Below are 22,716 nucleotides of genomic sequence, written 5' to 3'. Positions count from 1 at the left end.
AGGTGAGGATAAATATGGGAGACAGTGAACTCAATTAAAAGAACAAAATGTTGCAGTGTAGTTTCTGAATTCCTCAGTAGAGCAACAACTTGGGAGGAGATTTTATTCAACCCACCGGAGGATGCAGACGCAAACTCATGGGGGGGTACAGCCTACCCTCTTTTTTTTTGCCTGCAACCGTACCAACCCCTCCAGGGAGCCACAGCAATCCCAGAATTGCATCCAACAATGCAACCCGCACCAGCAGCGGGCCTCTGAGGACCCAACCAGCTCCAAGACCCAGCAAGGGTTTTAGGGGCAACCAGTCTATTGTTACCAATACTGAAACCTCAAATAGACTCCCAGGATCAACACCAGGAGAAACCCATGGTCAAGACAGGAAAGATCCACGAAGTACCCTGCAGGAGCACCACCCATCGATTCACCTTCTGGTGGGATCGGGGGGCATTGATCCCCATGTTGCCCCTCTCCCAGGAGACAGATAATTACACCTTCCAGAGGCAAATGGTCCACATCCAGCATACCTGTGGGCAATACCGTTACTTCCAGTCCAGTGAACATCGCTTTCAGTGCAGGATACCCTTGCCCACACTGAAACTGTCCCTGTGGATGTACCACCAATCAACCATTTGCCCCAGCCCTGCTTCGGTTGTGGTAATAGACAAGGACCATAAGCAGGGGGGGGAAGCTCCAGGGTACATACCCTGTTATGGCCATAAATTCCATGTACAGTGACACCAGGGGACTTAGCAGCCCAAGAAGGATGAACCACTTTGATCACCTCAGCAACTGTTGCCGGTCAGTAGCAATGTCCACAGCCCTGGGGAAGACAGACCTGACTGGACCCCTGACACAAGCAGAGCAAGGGCTGCTCAAGGGCGGGGCATGGGCATCATTCCCCTCACTCTCCCAGTTCTGTGGGTGATCAAGGGGTAGAGAGGCGCCCACCTACTCCTTTAGTCCAGTAGGCAAACATGACTCCTGGGACACATCCAGATCTGACCGCTGAAAGACAGGAGAGGTTACAGCCTCCTCCACCAGCGGATAGCGTAGAAATTGAGAGGATAGTTCTAACACACTTGGACTTACCACAACCAATTCAGGATGTACGAGTCTTCTCTAGGAAGCACTCAACTAGGAAGAACTACCAAGCCAAGTGGGACAAATACTCGAGGTGGTGCGGAGAGCAAGGACTTGACCCCTTCTCATGCCCCCAAGAGTGCTTGCTACATTATCTTCATTCCTTATACCAAGCAAGCCTAGCAACTGCATTAGTCAGAGTGTATGTAAGCATGATTGCAGCTTACCACCTCCCTCAAGATGGCTCTCCAGTATAATGCCACCCACTTTTCTACAGGTTTGAGGGGCATTCTCCAGCTGCGCCCACTGGTAAAAAAAAAAAAAAAAAAAAAAAAAGCTACCAGTGCCATGGGATCTTAATCTGGTCCTAGAACAGTTGATGCTCCCACCCTTCGAACCTATGGAGAGTAGTCACATGAGGTATCTCTCCTGGAAGGTCGTCTTTCTAGTGTAGCTCACCTCAGCAAGGAGAGTCAGTGAGCTACAAGAATTAGTTAATAGTTTACCATACCTGGAGTTTTATCATGACAAAGTAACATTAAGGACTTGCCCATCATTCCTTCCCAAGATGGTTACAGCCTTCCATCTTAATCAGACAACTCATGATCAGAGGCAGAAAAACAGCTTCAAACGCTGGACTGCAAACGTGCCCTAGCGTCTACAACTGCGTACACAGTCGAACCGCAGAGCCTCTCAACTATTTGTCTCATTCAACCTGAATGCCCCAGACTTCCCGTTACCAAAAGGACATTATCATCGTGGATTTCCCACTGCATCGGGTTCTGTTATGATAAAAGAGTGGAAACCTTGTCTACCGCACCAAAGGCTCACCAGGTCAGAGCAGTGGCAGCCTCTATGGTACAGTTGTGTGAAGTGCCTATCCAGGACATATGTATACTACCACATCGTCATCATTGCACACTTTCACGACATATTACTGCCTTAACCAGCAAGCAACCGCAGATGTGGCAGTAGGTCAAGCCATTCTGCTGGTGGGAACAACAAAGGAGACTGTCCGCAAAGGGGTGCCAGGTTGAGCACACCCCAATGCAAGAACCAGAATGGACTACACTTCACTTCCAACACCAGGGGGTGCTCAACTTTTCAGCTGGGGGCCCTCAGATATTATGGCTAATTCAACCTGCTTATCTGTGGGGAAAAAAAAACAAGTTTGCTTACCATAAACAGTGTTTTCTGTGGATAGCAGGGTGAATTAGCCATGCTAGACCACCCACCTCCCTGGACGGTTTCCGGATGGTGCAATTGCAAGCTTTAGTAACAGACTGAGGCAGGCTAGGTGATGTACAGGGGCAGGCACTCAGAGTTCAATTCTGTGTGCTCTTTGGAGCTCCGCCACCTAGAGGACCAGAGGGACGTTCCCCAGATATCATGGCTAATTCACCGTGCTATCCATGGAAAACACCATTTACGGTAAGCAAACTTGCTTCTCCATACATAAGGAAAAAGTAGGATTCTTCCCTCCAGACTCTGCTTTGCTCCCCAGTCAGCAGCAGATTTCATCTTTTGTGTGACAGACCTCTGCTTCAACAGGGGATGAAGTCCCCATTACAGTTGGAGGTAGGGAGCACTTTCATTTTATTTATTTATTTATTTGGTTTTTATATACTGTCATTTAGACTAGCTGTCACAATGGTTTATAAACATGTTTATATTTTTATTGGATTTTTTTGTTTGAAATAAGATGAAATATAATCATAAAACAAGATAATAAAAGATGTAAAAAATAAGAATAATACAAAGCTTCATGGTCATAAATACAATTAATAAATCAATAAAAAAATATAGAAATATAAAAAGTAATCTGTAAAACTGTGGTAGTTAAAAAAAATAAATATATATATATATAACTGGAAGCTAAAAAATTTACCATTACCTATCGTGTAAGCCTGCTCAAATAGTCAGGTTTAAGCATCTTTTTAAACTTGAGTTCTGCTTGTAATCTTAAATCTACTGGTAAAGCAATCCATAATTTAGGTCCTGCAAGTGAAATCGCTCTCTCTCTAACCAGGGTGAGTCATGCAGAGGTAACTGAAGGGATTGAAAGCAAACCTTTATTAGCGGACCTTAAGTTTCACTGCAGAGTGTGCAATCAAATGACAGCATTCATCCAGTCTACTTGCTCGCCATAAATTGCTTTATGCAGAATACAAAGTGCTTTATATTGAATTCTGTATTCAATGGGCAGCCAATGCAGAGATTTCAGAATATGATCTTTTTTCTTACTGCCCATAAGCACCCTAGTGGCTGTGTTCTGCAGAATCTGGAGAGGATGAATAGTGGACTGTGGCAGACCGAGAAATAATGAATTGTAATAGTCTGTACCAGTAAATATCAGGGATTGTAATGCTGTACTAAAATCATTTGGATTTAATAGTGTTTTTAATAGTCTAAGCATTAAAAGTTTGCTGTATCCCTCCTTGATTTTAATAGAAATGTGTTTTTTAAAATTGAGCTCTGGGTCAATCCAGACTCCAAGGTCTCGTACTTTATCTCCAAGGTTAATCGAGAGATTGTCTTGGGGCACTATTAGTTTTGATCTAAAATTGAAACTTTCCTTTCTAAAAGAATGATTTCTGTTTTACCGATATTTAAGCTAAGTTTCATTTGCATTAGCAGCTGTTTGAAAATATTCAGATATACAGATGTAATTTCATAAGATTTATCTAGTATATCATGAACAGGAATAATAATCTGAATATCATCAGCGTAAATATAGATGACAGAGCGGCAGCATATATATATTAGAGAGTGGCTGAAATAGAGGAGCCTTGTGGTACTCCTGTTTCAAGGGTAATGGTGTCTGAGTATGTATTGTTCCTGTTAACCTATGACCTGTTGCTCGGGTAAGAAGTGAGCCAGTGCAGGGTTTTATTCTGGAGCCCTATCTCTGAAAGTCTTTGCAGAAGACTTGTGTGGTTCAGTGTCAAATGCCGTTGAGTGGTCTAGCAATATTAAAAGATATTTATGTCCACTATCAAATCCTCTCATTATAGTATCTGAAAGGGATAAAAGTAGCATTTCAGTACTAAAGTGTCTTCTGAACCAGAATTGCATTGGGTAAAGGATGATATTGGCTTCTAGATGTTCTGTCAGTTGTTTCTGAACCACTTTTTCGATTAACTTTGAGAGGAATGAAAGGATGGATATTGGTCTGTAGTTATTTAATACATTGGGGTCCAGGTTCTTTTTTTTTTTTTTTTTTTTTAGAATTGGCTTGATAATAGCCTGTTTCAATATATCGGGTAGAATGCCTTCATTTAGGGATTTGTTGATGATAGATGATGATAGGTGGGAGCTATTATATTCAGTATTGGTTTCAAGGCTACTATTAGGATTGAATCTAGTGAGTGATTTGCTGGGTTTAGGTTTTTGATCAAACATTCTACCTCACCTACTGTAGCGTCCATTTCAGGACTTCTTTCGTTTTCAAGGTTATTTCTTGCTTTGGCGTATTATCTAAACTAGATATAAGCTTTTCTATGTTGTTTTTGAAAAACAGGGCCATGTCTTGGCTAATGTTTTCACTATGATCAGTGCAGGCATTTTGTGATTCACTAGTAAGATTTTTAACAATATTAAACAAGGTTTTTGAATTGTATGAAAACTTTTGGATCTTCTTACTATAATAGTCTTTTGGCTCTATTTATCAGATTTTTATAGAAGGCTAGATAAGTATGGTAATTCCTTAGAGTCTGGAATGATTTATTATTTCTCCATGCTTTTTCTTTTATTCTAAGAATTTTTTTCGCTTCTTTAATTTATTATCCCAAGGGTTCAATTTTTTTTATTTGTTATACATTTGGTTTTTATCGGATTAAGATTGTCTGCTATCTCTGAAGTGATCTTAAGTCAGGATAGTGTGGCTTACCATCCGAGAAATCAACTTTAACAAGATTATCTTCTAATTCCCGTTGCAAATCCTCTGTTTTAAAAGGAGGATGAAAATTGAATGTAATTGGCTTAGAAGAGGTTAAAACTTTCTCAATTTTGAATATGTTAGAATGGAGTAAGAAATGGTCTGACCAGGGAATTGGAGTATATTTCACTGCTGAATCAATTACTTTTCCATAGTTTGTAAAGATAAGGTGTGTCTGGCTTTGTGTCGCCTCTGAGGTAAGTAAAGCGTAGCCGAGTACCATCAGAGCTTCAATGAGAGTCTGATAAGTAGATGAAAAAGGTTTCGTATCAATGTGTAGATTGAAATCGCTCAACATTATAGAGGGTTTATTAGGATTAAGATAGGTGACAAAAAATTCTATGATTGGAGTGATATTGTATTCCAGAAGCCCTGGAGGACAGTATAATAAACATATTTGCAGGTTTGCAGAATCAAATAGAGCAATTTCATACTGATGAGAGAGATTCATCACCAGAGAAGGAGGTTTCTCTCAGCCCCATAGATCAGGGTGATCAAACTGGGTGACCCACCCCCAACCAGTTGCGTTTTCAGGATATCCCTAATATGCATGAGAAATATTTTCTTACACAGGAAGTAATGCATGCAAATAAATCTCTCTTACTGCCTTTGTCTGAAGACTAAATCAGCCTCATATCCCTCAAGCTTCCTACCTCTACCATAAACTAACTAACTCCAACACAAGAGACCTCCTTCTCTCTCCTGCTACCCTGTCTCCAGTTACCAAATATCTTTGCCTAGGAGCTCACGTTTGAAATGCAACAATTGTAAGTAGAATTTACTTGTACAATAAATAATTTCAAACTTAAAGAATCTTTGTCTTGAGGACTGATTGGAGAAAAAGTTTAGCTGCCTGAAAAGGAAAAAGCACGGACATTTACCTCATTCATTCCATCACACATTAATATGGACACACCAGCAATCATCCTAGGAGATTTCGACCAACATCCCATGGTCCGACCACAAACTCATCCAAACCACACTACAATTCAAAATCAACCATACAGAAACCAACAACAACAAAAAATACATCACATTCCCCAAACCATGCCCCAGTGAAGTCATCGCAGAAACCCTCCCCACCGTCTTAACAGATCTTAACCTCAACACAGCAAACACAGCCATAAACTCATGGCTCAACATCAATGCTGAAATTGCAAAATCAAAATGTCCTATCATCACCAAAGAAATCAGAACTGAAAACACCCATAAAGTGCCATGGTACAAACATGAACTGAAAAACATAAAGAGTTTACTCAGTCAAGCCGAAAAAAATGGAGAAAAGATCCTACCCCACCCCACCTGGACAAATACAGAATACTCTACATCTACAAAACGGATATAAACAAGGCCAAACGCATATACTATGCAAAGAAAATCCATGAACACCAATACAACCCAAGAGCCCTCTTCAACTTCATCACCAAGCTGACTCAACCCATCCAAACCCCACTCCCCAATGAGAACAACTCAATAACATGTGACAGGCTAGCTCACGTCTTTCTGGACAAAACCACCAAACTAATAACATCCAACCCTCAAGCAACCAAGGAAACACTGACTCCCCAGCCCATCACTGTCCCCACCTGGACCACCTTTGAACCCACAGCCTCCTCTGAGATAAAAACCATCATACAAAAAACAAACCAAGCCACCCACCCCCTTGAAACTAATCCCAGACATAATAGCCAAACCTATAGCTGACATCATCAACGTATCGCTAGAGCAAGGAATCTTCCCCGAGGCCCTTAAATGTGCCATCATCAAACCTATACTCAAAAAACCACACCTTGACACTGTTGACCCTACCAACTTCAGACCCATATCGAACCTCTTTTATCTCAAAAATCCTTGAAAAAACTGAAAACCATCAACTCTCCGAACACCTGGAAACCCAAAAAAATACTATACCCATCCCAGCACGGATTCAGAAAAGCACTCAGCACCGAAACACTCCTACTCACCCTTACCGACTCACACTCAGAGGTCTTCACGCCAGCAAATCCTACCTTCTTATACTACTTGACATATCCGCTGCTTTCGACACCGTCAACCACAACACCCTCCTAATCAGACTAAGTGAAATTGGACTAGACGGCACCACAATCAAATGGATCAGCTCCTACCTATTGAACAGAACCTACAAAGTTATCCTCAACAACAAGGAATCAAAACAATTCCCCCTTTCACAGGGCATCCCTCAAGGATCATCACTCTCCTCCACCCTTTTCAACATCTTCATGCTCCCACTATGCAAACTCCTCACTGACCTGGGCCTCCAATACTTTGTCTGCGCCGATGATGTCCAGATCCTTATCCCTATGAAAGAAAACATACAGAGCACCCTTCTACAATGGAGCTCCATCTTTACCCAAATACAAAAACTCCTAGCCCAAATAGCATTCACCCTTAACCACGCCAAAAACAGAAATAAGAAAATTATTCCTTACCTGCTAATTTTCGTTCCTGTAGTACCAAAGATCAGTCCAGACGGTGGGTTATGTCCCCCGTCCAGCAGATGGAGTTAGACAAGTCTTCGGAGGGTGCTGGCATAAGTACACGTGCACCCTCTATAGGAGCTCAGTATCGAGAATATCAAAGCCAAAAACAAACTAGTGAGGCTGGATCAAGTGTAACAATCGTAAACATCATAACTGAGGCAACTAATGCCCAAACTGAAACTTGCAGAACGAACTAAAATAACAGACCCATGAGACCCAACAGAGTCAGATAAGAGGCCCACAGACCCCGAGCAGGGAGAAAGCAAGACCCAGAGGTGGGCGTCTGGACTGATCCTTGGTACTACAGGAACGAAAATTAGCAGGTAAGGAATAATTTTCTTTTCCCTGTACGTACCAGGATCAGTCCAGACGGTGGGATGTCCCAAAGCTTCCCTACACTGGGTGGGCCCTTGTAAGCCCTGCTCGAAGGACTCTGTCTCCGAAGCATCCCGAGGACGATGACGGGAGATGCAATCGGTAATGGTGAGCGAAGGTATGAAGGGACTTCCAAGTCGCCGCCCGACAAATCTCTTGCGAGGAAAATAGACTGTACCTCTGCCCATGAAGCAGCCAGGGCCCGAAGAGAATGTGCCTTGATCCCCCGCGGAGGATCCCGACCCACGCCTATGTACGCAGAAACGATCGCTTCCTTCAGCCATTGAGCAATCGTCATCTTCGAGGCCGGGGAACCCTTCCTCGGACCAGACCACAAAACAAACAAGTGGTCTAAGACCCGAAAATCATTTGTAATCTCCAAATAGCGAATGAGGATCCGCTTGACATCCAGGGAACGAAGATTACCCAATTCCCCTGCTGAGAAGGACGGGAGCTCGACCGTCTGGTTCAGGTGAAACGAGACGACCTTGGGCAAGAAGGAGGGCACTGTCCGGAGTGACACTCCCGAATCCGAAAACCTGAGATAGGTTCTCTGCAGGATAGTGCTTGGAGCTCCGAGATACGGCATGCGGAAGATATGGCCACCAGGAATACAGTCTTGAGCATGATGTCTTTAACGGAAGCGTTAGAGAGAGGCTCAAAAGGAGGCCCCGCAAGCGAGCGGAGTACCAGGTTAAGGCTGCAAGAGGGGAAGGGATCCCTGACTGGAGGCCGAACATGCTTCACCCCTTTGTGAAAACGGGCGATATCGGGCTGTTCCATGAGAGAAGCGTGACCTGCATACTGAAGGAGCGAGCCCAGGGCAGCTACCTGAACCCATAAGGAGTTGTAGGCAAGCCCTTTATCTAGACCGTCCTGAAGAAACGCTAGAATCTGAGTCACAGAAGCCCTCGAAGTGTGGGCAGCGTGATCCACGCACCAGGCCTCAAAGACCCTCCAGACTCGCATGTAAGTAGCAGACGTAGAAAGCTTCTGGGCCTTGAGGAGAGTTGAAACTACGGCCTCCGGGAATCCCTTGCATCGGAGACACCGCCATTCAAAAGCCAGGCCGCAAGACAGATGCGTTCTGCCTGGTCGAAAAATACTGGCCCCTGGTGAAGCAACCACAGGAGATGGCCCAGACGAACCGGACCGTCCACAGCCAGGTGAAGCAGATCTGCAAACCATGGGGAGCCTTGGCCACTCTGGAGCCACCAGGATGACGGGTCCCCGATGAAGCTCTATTCTCCGAAGCACCTTGCCCACTAGCGGCCAGGGCAGGAAGACGTAGAGAAGAATCTGTTCTGGTCAGGGGAGTACTAGGGCGTCCACTCCTTCCGCCCCGTGCTCCCGCCGGCAGCTGAAGAACCGGGATGCTTTGGCGTTGAGAGCCGTCGTCATGAGATCCAGACGCAGTGTCCCCCAGCGATGCCGGAGTAGGCGCATGGTGTCGTCGGAAAGGGACCACTCCCCGGGATTCAAATGTTGACGACTCAGGTAGTCGGCTTGGATATTGTCTACGCCTGCGATGTGCGACGCTGCCAGGTGTGCTACATGCTTCTCCGCCCATGACATGAGGCGGGCGGTTTTGATCGACATGTGCCGGCTCCTGGTGCCTCCCTGGTGATTGATGTATGCAACGGTCGTCACGTTGTCTGAAAGGATCCTCACAGCACGATTCCAAACCAGGGGCAGGAAATGAATGAGGGCGAGGCGCACTGCCCTCGTTTCCAGGCGATTTATCAGCCAGGCTGCCTGCTCCTTCGATCACAGTCCCTGAGCCGAACTCCGCTGGCAAACCGCCCCCCCAGCCAGAGATGCCTGATTGGGTGGTAACCACCACCCAATCAGGCATCTCCAGAGAAATACCTTGGGCCAGATGATGTGGTTCCAGCCACCAGGCCAGACTGTCCCTCGCAGACTGAGGCAGAGGCAACACCAACTCGTAATGTTGCGAGACCGGTTTCCAGCGGGAGAGAAGAGCCGCTTGCAAGGGGCGGAGGTGTGCAAATGTCCATGGCACGAGGTCAATCGTGGATGCCATGGAGCCCAGGAGCTGCAGATAGTCCCAGGACGTGGGCTCTTGTAACACAGAAAAACACTGAACTTGCTCCCGGAGGGATTGGGCCCTGTCCGGGCGTAAGAAGACCTTGCCCTGAAGTGTATCGAAGTGCGCTCCCAAGAAGTCCAAGCACTGAGAAGGCGTGAGGGAGCTCTTGGCAAAATTCACCACCCATCCCAGGGACTGGAGAAGCTGAACGACCCTGGAGACCACCTTCAGCCCATGGGAAAAGGACTTCGCTCGGATGAGCCAGTCGTCCAGGTAAGGGTGAACGAGGATCCCCTCCCATCTCAGAGCGGCCGCTACCACCACCATGATCTTTGTGAACGACCGCGGGGCGGTCACCAGCCCGAAGGGGAGGGCCTGAAACTGAAAATGCCGGTTCAGGATCTTGAAACGGAGAAACCTCTGATGAGCCTTGAGGATGGGAATGTGTAGATAAGCCTCCGTCAGATCGAGGGAGGCGAGGAACTCCCCCTGGTGCACCGCAGCAATCACGGATCGCAGAGTCTCCATGCGGAACCGGGAGACGCACAGGGACTTGTTGACCTCTTTGAGATCCAGAATTGGGCGAAAGGAGCCGTCCTTCTTGGGCACGATGAAGTAAATTGAATAGTGCCCTGAGCCCACCTCTCCGAAGGGGACGGTAGAGATGGCCCCGAGACTCAGAAGTCTGTCCAAGGTTTGCTATACCACCAGCCTCTTGAGAGGAGAGCCGCAAGGGGAGAAGAGAAACCTGTCCCTTGGACGGCGGGCAAACTCCAAAGCATAACCGTTCCTTAAAATGTCGAGGACCCACTGGTCCGAGGTGATGTGGGCCCACTCCTCGTAGAAGCGCGAGATCCGGCCCCCGATCAGCGGCATCGAGGAGTGGGCAGGTCCAGCATCATTGAGAGGGCTTTGGTCGAGGCCCCCTGGCCCGTTCCTCCCTTGAGGGTCTGCGGCCGCGAAAGGAACGAGGTCAGGACTGAGATCTGGACGACGGAGCTCGAGCCGCCTGCTGCTTGTATCCACGGTAACGGGATCTGGATGAAGTGAAGCTCCTGGGGTTCCGCTGCCGATCTTCCAGCAGTCTGTGGACCGGATTCTCCCCCCAGTGACTTGATGAGCTGATCCAGATTGTCACCGAAGAGAAACCTGCCCTGAAAGGGAGCGAGCCAAGGCTGGACTTGGAGGAGGTATCGCTGACCAGTTGCGTAGCCATAGAAGACGCCGGGCGGAAACCACGGAGACCATGGCCCTCGCAAGGACTCGAAACATATCATATAGGGCGTCCGCTCCGTACGCTATGGCGGATTCCAACCGGTCTGCCTGCCGCGCTTCCTAAGGTGGCAATGCCTGTGAGGTGAGAAGCTGTTGCACCCAGCGAAGGCTTGCCCTCTGGGCCAAGGAACCACAGGCGGAGGCCCGAATCCCCAAGGCCGAGACCTCAAAGCCCCGCTTGAGGTAGACCTCCAGTTTTCTGTCCTGCGTGTCGCGTGGGCCGTGCCCCCCGTCACCGGAATTGTTGTCCTCTTGGTCACCGCTGACACTGCCGAGTCAACCTTCGGAACTTTAATCAACTCCAGGAAATCCTCTGGCAGGGGATACAGTTTCTCCATGGCTCGTCCGGACCCTAAGGGATGTCTCGGGAGAGTCCCACTCCCTGGTAAACAACTGTAGGAAGGTCGGATGGGTGGGAAAAGCCCGGGCGCGTGGACGGAGGCTGGCTAAAAGAGGATCGCCCTTTTTGGTGGAAGCGACAACCACAGGTACCGGCGGCGTGGGAGGCTCAGGAGGGGGGGTCGAGGTCCAACTCCTGAAGGATCTGTGGAATGAGGTCCTCCAGCTATTCCTTGCGAAAGATGCCGCAGGACCCATGGATCATCGCACTCAAGCTGTGCCTCCGACCCTGGATCATCTGGAGGAGGGCGGAGGGACTCCCCGCGAGTCCGGGGAGGGTTTCTGCCCCCCCCCTCAGGGAAAGAGGAGCGAGAGGAGGTCTGAACGCTCGTGGTTGGCCCCCAGCCCCCCCCCCCCCCATCGAACCCTGGGCCCCCTGAGTCAGCGTTGACAGCCGTGGCATCTTGGCGGGTGGTGGATCAGAACTGGGCACTCCAGGGAATTCCAGACGCTGAAGATATGCATTGTGCATCAGCACAACAAACTCTGGTGAAAATGGTGGGGGGCCCCGGGGGGGGGGGGCGGTGGGTGGACATCCTGGGGGCCTGGGGACCGTGCACCCTCAATCGGGGCCAGAATCAGCTGTTCCCGCCATCGGAATCCTCCCCTTCTCCTCCTGTAGGCTGCTGTGGCTGATCGCAGGAATTCAAGATGACTGCCGTTCGTGCCAAAATCGGCGGGGGGGGGGGCCGACCCCCGAGCTCCAGATCGCGCTGAGGCGCGAGAAGGGATGGAGTTCCGCGGTCCGGAGGTGCCCTCCCCACCAGGGAGGCACCTGGAACAGGCGCCCTCCCTCGACAACCTTGCCCCCGGCTCTCCACAGGCAGAACAGCGGGCTGGCCGCGACATGGAGCAGCCGGGGGAGGGGCGAGCCGCGCGGGAGGTCTGAACTGAAAGCAAGAACCGCGGTAAGCAGGAGACCCTGCGCTGCCCCTAGGACGACCGACAGAGCAGCAGGGGAATGTCCATCCCTGCTGCGGCGGCCCGGGGGAATGTGAGCGTCTCGGGGCCGCGGGCCACCTGTGGTAGTGGGGGAAGAGGCTGGCACCACCAGCTTTCCCCAGCAACCCCCGGCGACTTTGCTGCAAACAAAAACTTCAGGGCAACAACCCCCGACTAGTTTACTGTAAATAAAGAAGTGAATAAGTGAACTAACCAAAGTCAGAACAGTAGAGAGAAGGGGGGGGGGGGGGAATGGCAGAGGCTGTATTAAGCCCTGCCTGCAAGTCCTTAGACACTCCTCCCACCAGTATCTCTCTTTTTTTTTTTTTTTTTAACAAACTTGATCCAGCCTAGACAAACATCAAGAGAAGGAAAGATAGCCTTCAAGAAGGGGAAGCTCCAGGTTCCCCTGCTCTCATCTGCTGGAGTCAGAAGTATACTGAGCTCCTGTAGAGGGTGCACGTGTACTTATGCCAGCACCCTCCGAAGCCTTGTCTGACTCCATCTGCTGGAAGGGGGACATAATCCACCGTCTGGACTGATCCTGGTACGTACAGGGAAAATACACATCTCTAACAAACCCCCAACATGGAATATTCAAGACGGCCCCTCCATGCAAAGCATGAGCCATCTCGTTACAACTGCAAGAAACCTAGGCGTCACCATAGACTCCCAGCTCAGCCTGAAAACCTACATCAACACCATAATATAAGAAGGCTACTTCAAACTACAAGTCCTCAAAAAAATCAAACCACTACTTCTCATTCAAGATTATAGATCAGTACACCAAGCCCTCATTTTCTCCAAACTCGACTATTGTAACTCCATCCTCCTTGGGCTCCCAACCTCCACCCTCAAGCCCCTCCAACTAATCCAAAATGCAGCAGCCAGATCCCTCACAAACAGGAAACGCTCCACACACATCACCCCCATACTAAAAGACCTCCACTGACTCCCCATAACAAACAGAATTCAATATAAAGCCCTTACCCTAATGCACAAGTCCCTCAACAATGAAAAGACAGACTGGCTAAGGGACACCCTTCATCCATACACCTCCCAAAGAAACCTACGATCCAGTAACACCGGATTACTTTCTATCCCATCCAGCAAACAGGCCCACCTTGCCTCAATGCGATATTGAGCAATTTCAATAGCAGGCCCCGCACTATGGAACAAACTACCAGCAAATCTCAGAATGGAACCCTCATCAAAGAACTTCAAGAAATCACTAAAAACATGGCTATTCCAAAAAGCCTACCCAGCTAAGTTATAACCCCATGCCATCCCCAAAAAAACAATACCAAACAGATCCCCAACCCCGCACATAACCCACAATGAGAACTTTCAATAGTCAAATCGTTAGCTGTTATATTATTAAGATATCAAATCGCCTTTATTTTACAATGTAAGAATTGTATACGTTACAAAACCTTATTTCGCTATAATTTCACAATGGCTCAATGTAAAGATAGTATGACCTGTTATCACACTATCTCACTAAATACTATGTAAACCGATGTGATACTCTTGGATGAATGTCTGTATACAAAATAAATAAATGCATATTCATTAGGGATTTCCTGAAAACCTGACTGGCTGAGGGGGCCCATAGGACCAGTTTGAGCATCTCTGCCCTGGATCAACGGCTTCCTCCGGCAGAGAGACATGATTCAGCAGGCTTGTTGATTCTGACAATGATGTCAGCAATGTGCCAAGATCAGAGGGGGCAGTGGCTGTTTTGGTGTCCTTGTTTAGTTCATTGTTGAGGGTTGTGAGCAGCACTAGATAGCTTAATCAGGAGGAGCTATTGTATAGTTGTTTAAAATTAATATTAAAAAAAAAATTTGCAAACCTGTGCTTCTGGGTGGAACTTTAGGGGTAGATTATAAAGCATGCATGTCCATGTGCGCTCGCTACCTGGCGCACGCATATGGACATGCCGATTTTATAACATGCGCGAACTGGCGCATGCATGTTATAGAATACGTTGGCCGCGCGTACGTGCACGCCGGATTTTATAGTCCACGTGCGTATGTGCAGGCAGCGAGTGCAAGGAAGGGGGAGGGGGGTAAAAAATATGCAAATTTGCGCGGTGACTAGATCAGGGCTCCCCCAGGGAACTTTTCAACCCCCTACCTTAACCTCCCTTCCCCTTCCCCTCTCCTCCCCACCCTCTAAATCGCCTTTTTTTTTTATCTTTTATTCTACACTTACTTCAGACCCGACCTGACGTATCTTGCGCGCTGGCAGCCGGCTGATGTTCAAGGCTCTGGGACAGCGATGAATGGGGCTGTCCCTGGCCCACCCCCACTCCGCCACCTGGCCTGCCCATTTGTCAGGGCCCGCCACTTATGTGCGTACTGCTACTTATGTGCGTGGCTCTCGCTGCGCGCATTTTAAAAAGGGCCCAGCCACGTGGGGTAAGTGGCAATTTCTACACACATGGCCGATTTAAAATCCACTGTAGAAACAGAGGACTCGGCAAATTATAATGCCAATCGACGAGTGTGTGTTAAATTTTTATTCAAAGATAAATTTCATATATTATATTAGGACCACTATGTGCTGAAAACATCACAAATTAAAACCAACAACGACGCATCACTCCCATCATACCATTCATACCATATATCCCCAATGACCCCTGAAAATCAGTATACTAAAATACTTATATCTTCACCAAAACCACCCAATGTTGACATGCCCAACATATAGCATACAATAAATCTGTATAATAAATCTCTGTAATATATTCTATCAGGTAAATACGTATGATGATTTAATCAATATAATATATGAAATGTATCTTTGAATAAAAATTAACACCACACTCATCGATTGGCATTATATTTGCCGAGTCCTCTGTTTCTATAGTCTAGCTATTTTGAGTAACAGAGGTAATACACATTGATTTATGACCCGATTTAAAATCCAGCCTTTAATGCATAGTTCACTATGCTCAAATATTCTACTCAAATTGCACAGTAATGGCAATTGTGATGGCAAAAATCTATGTAAAGTAGTTCATTACTGGGCAATTTAAAAAAAAAAAGGAATGTGAAAAATGCTTCAGTCCTGGTTTTTTTTTTGGTTTTTTTTTTCAGAAAAAAAAATCCTGCATCTCAGTGAGGGTAGTGTTCTTTTTCCTAGTGGGAATGGCAAGTGGTGATTCGTGAAGTGCTGCAGGAGTTTAAAGGGGTCACGCAGCCCATACCAGGTCCTCCCACCCCCAAAATGACAATGAAAGTCTCTGTGAACTTAGTGGCTCCTCCACCTGGACCCCAATGCCCTTTGCAGCCAAAAATGTGAAATTCAGAGCCCTTTTAAGTATTGGTCCTTGTCTCTCTAAATCATACCAAACCCCAATTTGGGGTTCACATTCACATACATCCTTCACCCATTACACCAAAAGCTTACTCTAGTGATGGGGGTCATCTTTTAGGGACAGGAGCAAAACCCACTTCTGCCATTTTTCCGCCCAGTTCCAAAATAACATGAGCTAACTTGAGGAACTCCTTTGCATATGTAGCAAAATTACATGCAAAATGGCTGCTATCCTTCAGTAAATATCATGGGTTAGTACATCAGTCTCTCAGAGCTTAAAGGTCATTTTGAATCCATTTCAGCTGGGAACAGGAGAAGAGCAAGGGTGGTCATATGCCATGACTGCAATGCTGCAAACAGCTGAGAATGAGGCTGAGGCACTGGCTTATGACCACACACATTCTGGATAATCAATGTTTTTCTATTACAACCCAGGGAGTGTAACTTTTTCTAGATAATGAATTTACAATTAGATCTTCTGATAAATTTGTGCTCTGTGATATTAAGAACATGCCATACTGGGTCAGACCAAGGGTTCATCAAGCCCAGCATCCTGTTTCCAACAGTGGCCAATCCAGGCCATAAGAACTTGGCAAGTACCCAAAAACTAAGTCTTTTTCATGTTACTGTTGCTAGTAATAGCAGTGGCTGTTTTCTAAATCAACTTAATAGCAGGTAATGGACTTCTCCTCCAAGAACTTATCCGATCCTTTTTTAAACACATAGCTATACTAACTGCACTAACCACATCCTCTGGCAACAAATTCCAGAGTTTAATTGTGTGTTGAATGAAGAAGAACTTTCTCAGTTTAGTTTTAAATGTGCCACATACTAACTTCATGGAGTGCCCCCTAGTCTTTCTATTATCTGAAAGACTAAATAACCGATTCACATCTACTCGTTCTAAACTTCTCATAATTTTAAACATCTCTATCATATCCCCCCTCAACTGTCTCTTCTCCAAGCTGGAAAGTCCTAACCTCTTTAGTCTTTCCTCATAGGGGAGCTGTTCCATTCCCCTTATCATTTTGGTTGCCCTTCTCTGTACCTCTCCATCGCAATTATATCTTTTTTGAGATGCGGTGACCAGAATTGTACACAGTATTCAAGGTGGGGTCTCACCATGGAGCGATACAGAGGCATTATGACATCAACATTCTCAACATTGTTTGCTTTTTTGACTGCCGCAGCACACTGATCTATAGCTATATGAAATAATATCCCCCTTCAATCTATTAGATGTCAAGTAAAGAAAATACTTCAGCCATTCATTTAAAAATCATTGGGAAAAAATCTATTTTTCTCAAATTATCATGTAACAATGGACTTTTTTCTGACTAACATGAATACAGAAGTTCTAGGGGAGTACAGTTGTTTTCTAGAGTTCCCAAATGAACTGAATTTTTTTCTCTAACCTGTTTATTTTTCTCACTTTTCTGTATCATTTCTCACCTTCCAACTTCTATCATTCCATTCATGTCTTTGTATTTAATTGTTTTTCCTTTCTCACCCCTTTTCTTATCCTAAACCACTTCTAAACATATTAAGAAATTTAAAATAGATCTCAAAACGTGGCTTTTTAAATGTGCGTACTTGGAACCACAGTGACAGCAGAATACAGTATTAATGCAGCACTTTTCTACTTTTGTATTTTATCTTATCTTATCCTATCCTTGTTTTAAATAATTAATCAGCTTCTAGTGTTTGTTTTATTGATTTATATTTATATGATTTGATGATGTTTTGTGTTTTCCTACTTTAATTTATTGCTCACCGTTATGATGGTTTTACTGAAATGACAGTATAAAAAATAATAAACCTTAAACCTTCTTCTCCAGCCTAGCTGTTTCCTCCCTTGATGCTTTTCAACCTGCTTCTTTTTTTATACTGATTTTCCTTCCCACTTCCCCAAACAAATCCATGCTTCAATGTCTTCTCCCTCCTACTCCTTAACATGGCATTACACCTGCCAATATCAAGCATTAATACACAGTAGCAGCAAAGCTTTCTGATACCATGCAGGAGCGGGGTTCTATGGTCTAGCACATGTCAGGCAGCAAAAAGGTTAACAGTTTACAATATATTTGTTTAAAGGAGAGATCTTTAGTATTTAAATATATACTTCTAATAATGGTTGCAATAGTTTTGATCTTTTATCTATCTCTGTTTAACTATTCCTGCATTCATCTTATCCTCAAAAAGTTCTGTTTTTACTTATGTCTGCACCTAAAGGAAGTGTAAGAAACATTTCAGAAAAATAAAAAAGAAGTTTGTGACCATAGATGTTAACAGAAAAGGAATACTTGGTCCATTCTATCTGCCTGTTCTTATCCACCTACTTTGCTGTCACAGGTATTACTTAAACTGCTGGAAAACACAAACAGTACAAACCAAATGTTTTTGTTATTTAATGCTGATAAAGGAGCCTAAAGGTATTTTTCATAGACACAGTGGCATTGCAACATATAAGTATAGCTGGGAAGGCCAGCTGCAGCCTATAGGTCATATGCGGCCTTTATGGGAATTTCATATGATTTCTGGTGTTACCTCCTATCCTAACAAATTGTACATTGGCCTGCAAGCTATTGTTTATTCTATGAATAGAGAAGTCTGCAGAGTAGGGTGGAGGCAGAACTTTGGTTGGTGGAAGGCCAACGTGCACAGCTGAAAGCACTACTCTTCTTTCTCCTTTGTAGCTCAGTATCGGGCCGATACAGTAAAGTCCGCGGGAGAGCGGGCGAATGCCCACTCTCTCGGCGCCCGCATAGGCCACTCTCCTGTGCACACGATTCAGTATTCAATTAGGGTCGGCGGTTTAAAAATAAAATAGGTAAAAAGAGGCGTAGGGACACTAGCGCATCCCTAGCGCCTCTTTTGGACAGGAGTGGCGGCTGTCAGCGGGTTGACAGCCGATGCTCAATTTTGCTGGCATCGGTTCTCAAACCCACTTGACAGCCACAGGTTCGGAAACTGGATGCCGGCAAAATTGAGTGTCCAGTTTTCAAGCCGCGGGCCAACTTCAAATTTTTTTTTTCTTTTTAACCTTTTGTAACTTTCGGGACCTCCGACTTCATATTGCCATGATATTAAGTCGGGGGTGCACAGAAAAGCAGTTTTTACTGCTTTTCTGTGCACTTTCTCGGTGCCCGGAAAAATTAGCACCTACCTTTTGGGTAGGCGCTAATTTCTGAAAGTAAAATGTGCGGCTTGGTTGCAAATTTTCCTTTCTGAATCATGCGGGGAATACCTAATAGGGCCATTCAACATGCATTTTGCGTGTTGCGGGCGCTATTTAGGTTCGGGGGGGGGGGGTTTGGACGCGCGTTTTCGACCCCTTACTGAATAAGGGGTAACGCTAGCGCATTGAAAATGCACGTCCAATCGCGGGTTAACAGTGTGCTCCGCCGGAGCGCACTGTACTGTATCGGCCGGTATGTGCTTTTAAATTGTGATGCTATAGCATTAGAAACAATAGCTTTTTCTGTAGTGTAGAATTGACACTTTATAGTTCACATACCTTTTGATGATCCATTATATGTAAATATAAAGAATACAATTTTTCCTTAGGGTTTTTACATTAGCAATATAGCAATTTCTGATGGGAGATAAAGCAAGGGAGAGCAAGAAAATGATACTGAACAAGTTTGTTTTTTAATATGACTTGGTATCTTATTTTGTAAATGCCAAAAAATGTAAATACTTTAAAATTTGGAAGCTTAGAAAAGTACATAGTATGGCAACCCACAAGCCTAGAATAATTGGGCCACATTTTTAGTGTTTCAGCTTTTGTCACTGATTTTGAGGCTGAATCACTAAGGTGTGGCAACATTTGGTGAATAGCCCTCATTGAAGAAAATGGGAACTGTGATAAATCAACATGCATTTTCCTTGTTAGAAATTTACCATACCATACCTTACCTTAGTGAATCAGCCTCTAGTCACCTGCATCTCATAAGCATTCAGTTTCCATAGCCTACTTCCAAGGTACAGAAAAAGCCAGCAAGGGAGATGAGGGTTAAAAAAAAAAAAGCAAAGCTTTATAAGGAGCATAATAATCTGGATGAGTATGTGAAGAAACTTAAAGGGGATGTGAGAGGAAGGATGACTGAAAAATGAAAAAACTTGAAAAAGATTAAAACACAATACATAATTATAAATTGCCATGGGTTCTGCAATTTGGCGGCAAGATTGTGATTTATAAGTAATTTTGAATTGGTTAAAAAAGTTCTCTTGCAAGCTGCCCTTCTTTTCTTTCCACAGGTTTAACAAATTATCTTTATGGACTTCTGGTTTCAAGACTTCTTTCTTCAAGGTCAATGCAACTCTTTGGATTTTTTTTCTCTTTGTACTACTTTTTGCTGCTTACATGAGTTTCCTTACAGTTATGTCTTTCCAAAGGCATGCAAATGCTCCTGTTGGAACTGGTAACTCATGGACCTCAATACAACAGCTGTTGTGGCCTTACACTGGACTTAGACATAATCAGCAGCCACCAGTTTGACAAATTTTGCCAATGGAAGTCTGAATACCGATTGCCCTATGTTTTATTTTTAATGGAAACTATCATGATGTAAAGCATATTTCTAAATTGTACAATCATTTAATAAAGATATGGAAGAAAAAATGGATATACTCAAAACACTTTTAATGCTTCTAATTTACTTTCAGATTACTTAATTTGTTTTTGTTTATTTTGAAGAGAAAAGAAAAAGCAATTATTCAAATATTTGATAGTGCAGTTTTTTCATTTAATTTTTAAGTGCCAGTGGCATTCTTGACTTGCAAAACAATTAATGAAAAGTAGATGTAGTTCTTATGCTGCTTGAAAACAAATGCATGTTTATAAAGCAGGTTAGTACTTTTTCTTATCAAAACTATCTTAAGACCTCCATGGTCCATGCCTGATACATTCAATATAGTTCTGCTAAATGTAATTTATCAAGATATATTTTAATATTGTTTGGAGAGAAAGCAATCAGAACTCTATAGAATAACATACTGTGTTTAAGAGTAAGTTAACACTTTTGTAGATGTTAGCAGTTGATAAACACAGTCTACAAACTGATAATTAGAGTTCATGATGTTTTCCATTGCAGTGTCAGTAGAATAGGCTTTAATCGCATGGTAGAGTGTTGAATGAAATTCACAGTTTTCAGGTAAATTATCTGAAAATATTATGCTTGACTCTGTAATCTTCAATCTGTGTGCTCTGCGATCACTAAGCATATACAGCAACCAAACGTCTTTGTTTTCTTCCTTAAATTGTCCTTTGACCTATGGTGCAAGAGATTAGAAACAACTATCATTCAACATCTCTGTACCCAAATTTAGTTCCTGTGCTCAATAGATCATTATGTTCTCCTTTTACTCAACTATTTAATTCTGAAAAATGTGCTTTGTATCAGTATCTAGATGAGTTCATATTTGAAGCATAACCCTTAAGCTTATATTGTATAGAACTGTTCTTCTGCTGATCTGTTAATGCTTTAATAAAAGTTAAATAAAATTTGGATTTAAGAAAGACTAAGAGTTTAAATTTGGTGTCAAATAAGTGTTGACATCTAAAAGTCACCTTGAAATAATGATGAAAATAAACACACTGGCACACTACAATTTTAAATATTTAATAAAACAATATAGAATAAGCCAACACTTTAGTTATCTGAAATGTGCCTATTTTCTTTATTCTATAATAAGACAAGTTTGCAGAGGCAGCACTCATGGCATCTAAAGTTAGAGAGAGGCTCAAAAGTTATTTCAAGAGCTACATTTGTTTAATAATCTGAGTATAACAAATACCTACATATCTTGCCACGATGCAGCTTAGTGAAAATTACCCTATCATCTTCAAGCCAAGGTTAATGTTTGTACCACATGGCCCACTTGAAACCTTTTTGCAATGTAATTTGGCAAGACAATGAGGCTTTAGACCTTCTATAATGCTATTTAATTTAATTGGCAGAATTAGTGGCTTACTATCTATGAATCATGATGGTCATCAGATCTGCTAAAACAATGTTACCATTGGGCTCAAAATTAACTGTTCAGAAGGTTCTTCAGCACTTACATAATTACTCTTTTTAAAAATGGTTAAGACATATCAGTATACCTTGTCTTAAAGATAGCATTAACATTTTGACCAAAGACTCTAAATCAGGTTACATCACAGATAAAGATTTTGTTTTTATTTAACATCTACCTCTTAGTGTTATATATCATACATAAAATATGACTTCATATAAATCAGCTGGTCTGCCTACTTTTTAGTTAACACTTCTCTGCTGGAATCTTTTGTTTTTGATTGCTCACCTAAACATCCTTTGACTTCACAGAATGGATCAATGATCTGGAGGGCATTAGACCTGGTCACTTTTGATGTGGAGTCACTGAATGCCGACATATAGTGCTGAGAAAGTTTATGAACCCCAGTTGTAATGAGAAAGCAGAGTTGCTTACCTGTAACAGGTGTTATCCCAGGACAAAAGGATGTAGTCCTCATATGTGGGTGATGTCACTGGATGGAGCTCTATCACGGAAAAAGTTCTGTCAAAGTTTCTAGAAACTTTTGACTGGCTCACTGAGCCTACTGAGCATGCCCAGCATGCCATGATCCCTGTAGCCACAGGGCTCTCCCATCAGTCTCGTTTGTAGCAATAAGTGCAAGCGAAAAAATAAAATAATAAAACGGCAGTGGACCCAACTCTGTAGTATGGCGGGTGGGTTTCGGGAGGACTACATCCTGCTATCCTGGGATAACACTTATTACAGGTAAGCAACTGTGCTTTATCCCAGGACAAGGAGGATGGTAGTCCTCACATGTGGGTGATTAG

General features: G+C 44.3%; 2 protein-coding genes across 6 annotated transcripts in view; one reads left to right on the top strand and one right to left on the bottom strand.

Annotated features, from left to right (window-relative positions):
* The window catches only part of LOC115090703 (lymphoid-restricted membrane protein-like), a 1,037,620-nt gene extending 1,017,342 nt beyond the window's left edge, over positions 1-20,278 (top strand). For 4 of the 5 annotated variants that reach the window (XM_029600146.1, XM_029600141.1, XM_029600144.1 and 1 more), the window contains one exon: positions 20,147-20,278. The gene's annotated coding sequence lies outside the window, so the exon portion shown is untranslated. The remainder of the gene's footprint in view (positions 1-20,146) is intronic. The other variant, XM_029600145.1, reaches the window with a different exon arrangement.
* Positions 20,279-20,860: 582 nt separating this feature from the next.
* The window catches only part of CASC1 (cancer susceptibility 1), a 1,039,813-nt gene continuing 1,037,957 nt past the window's right edge, over positions 20,861-22,716 (bottom strand). The window contains exon 15 of the mRNA XM_029600147.1: positions 20,861-21,160. Coding sequence (XP_029456007.1) covers positions 20,891-21,160 — 270 coding nt within the window. The 3' untranslated portion in view covers positions 20,861-20,890. The remainder of the gene's footprint in view (positions 21,161-22,716) is intronic.

Source organism: Rhinatrema bivittatum, chromosome 4 (genome assembly GCF_901001135.1).
Source record: "Rhinatrema bivittatum chromosome 4, aRhiBiv1.1, whole genome shotgun sequence".
NCBI classification, from domain to species: Eukaryota; Metazoa; Chordata; class Amphibia; order Gymnophiona; family Rhinatrematidae; genus Rhinatrema; species Rhinatrema bivittatum.
This window is presented reverse-complemented; position numbering and strand designations above follow the sequence as displayed.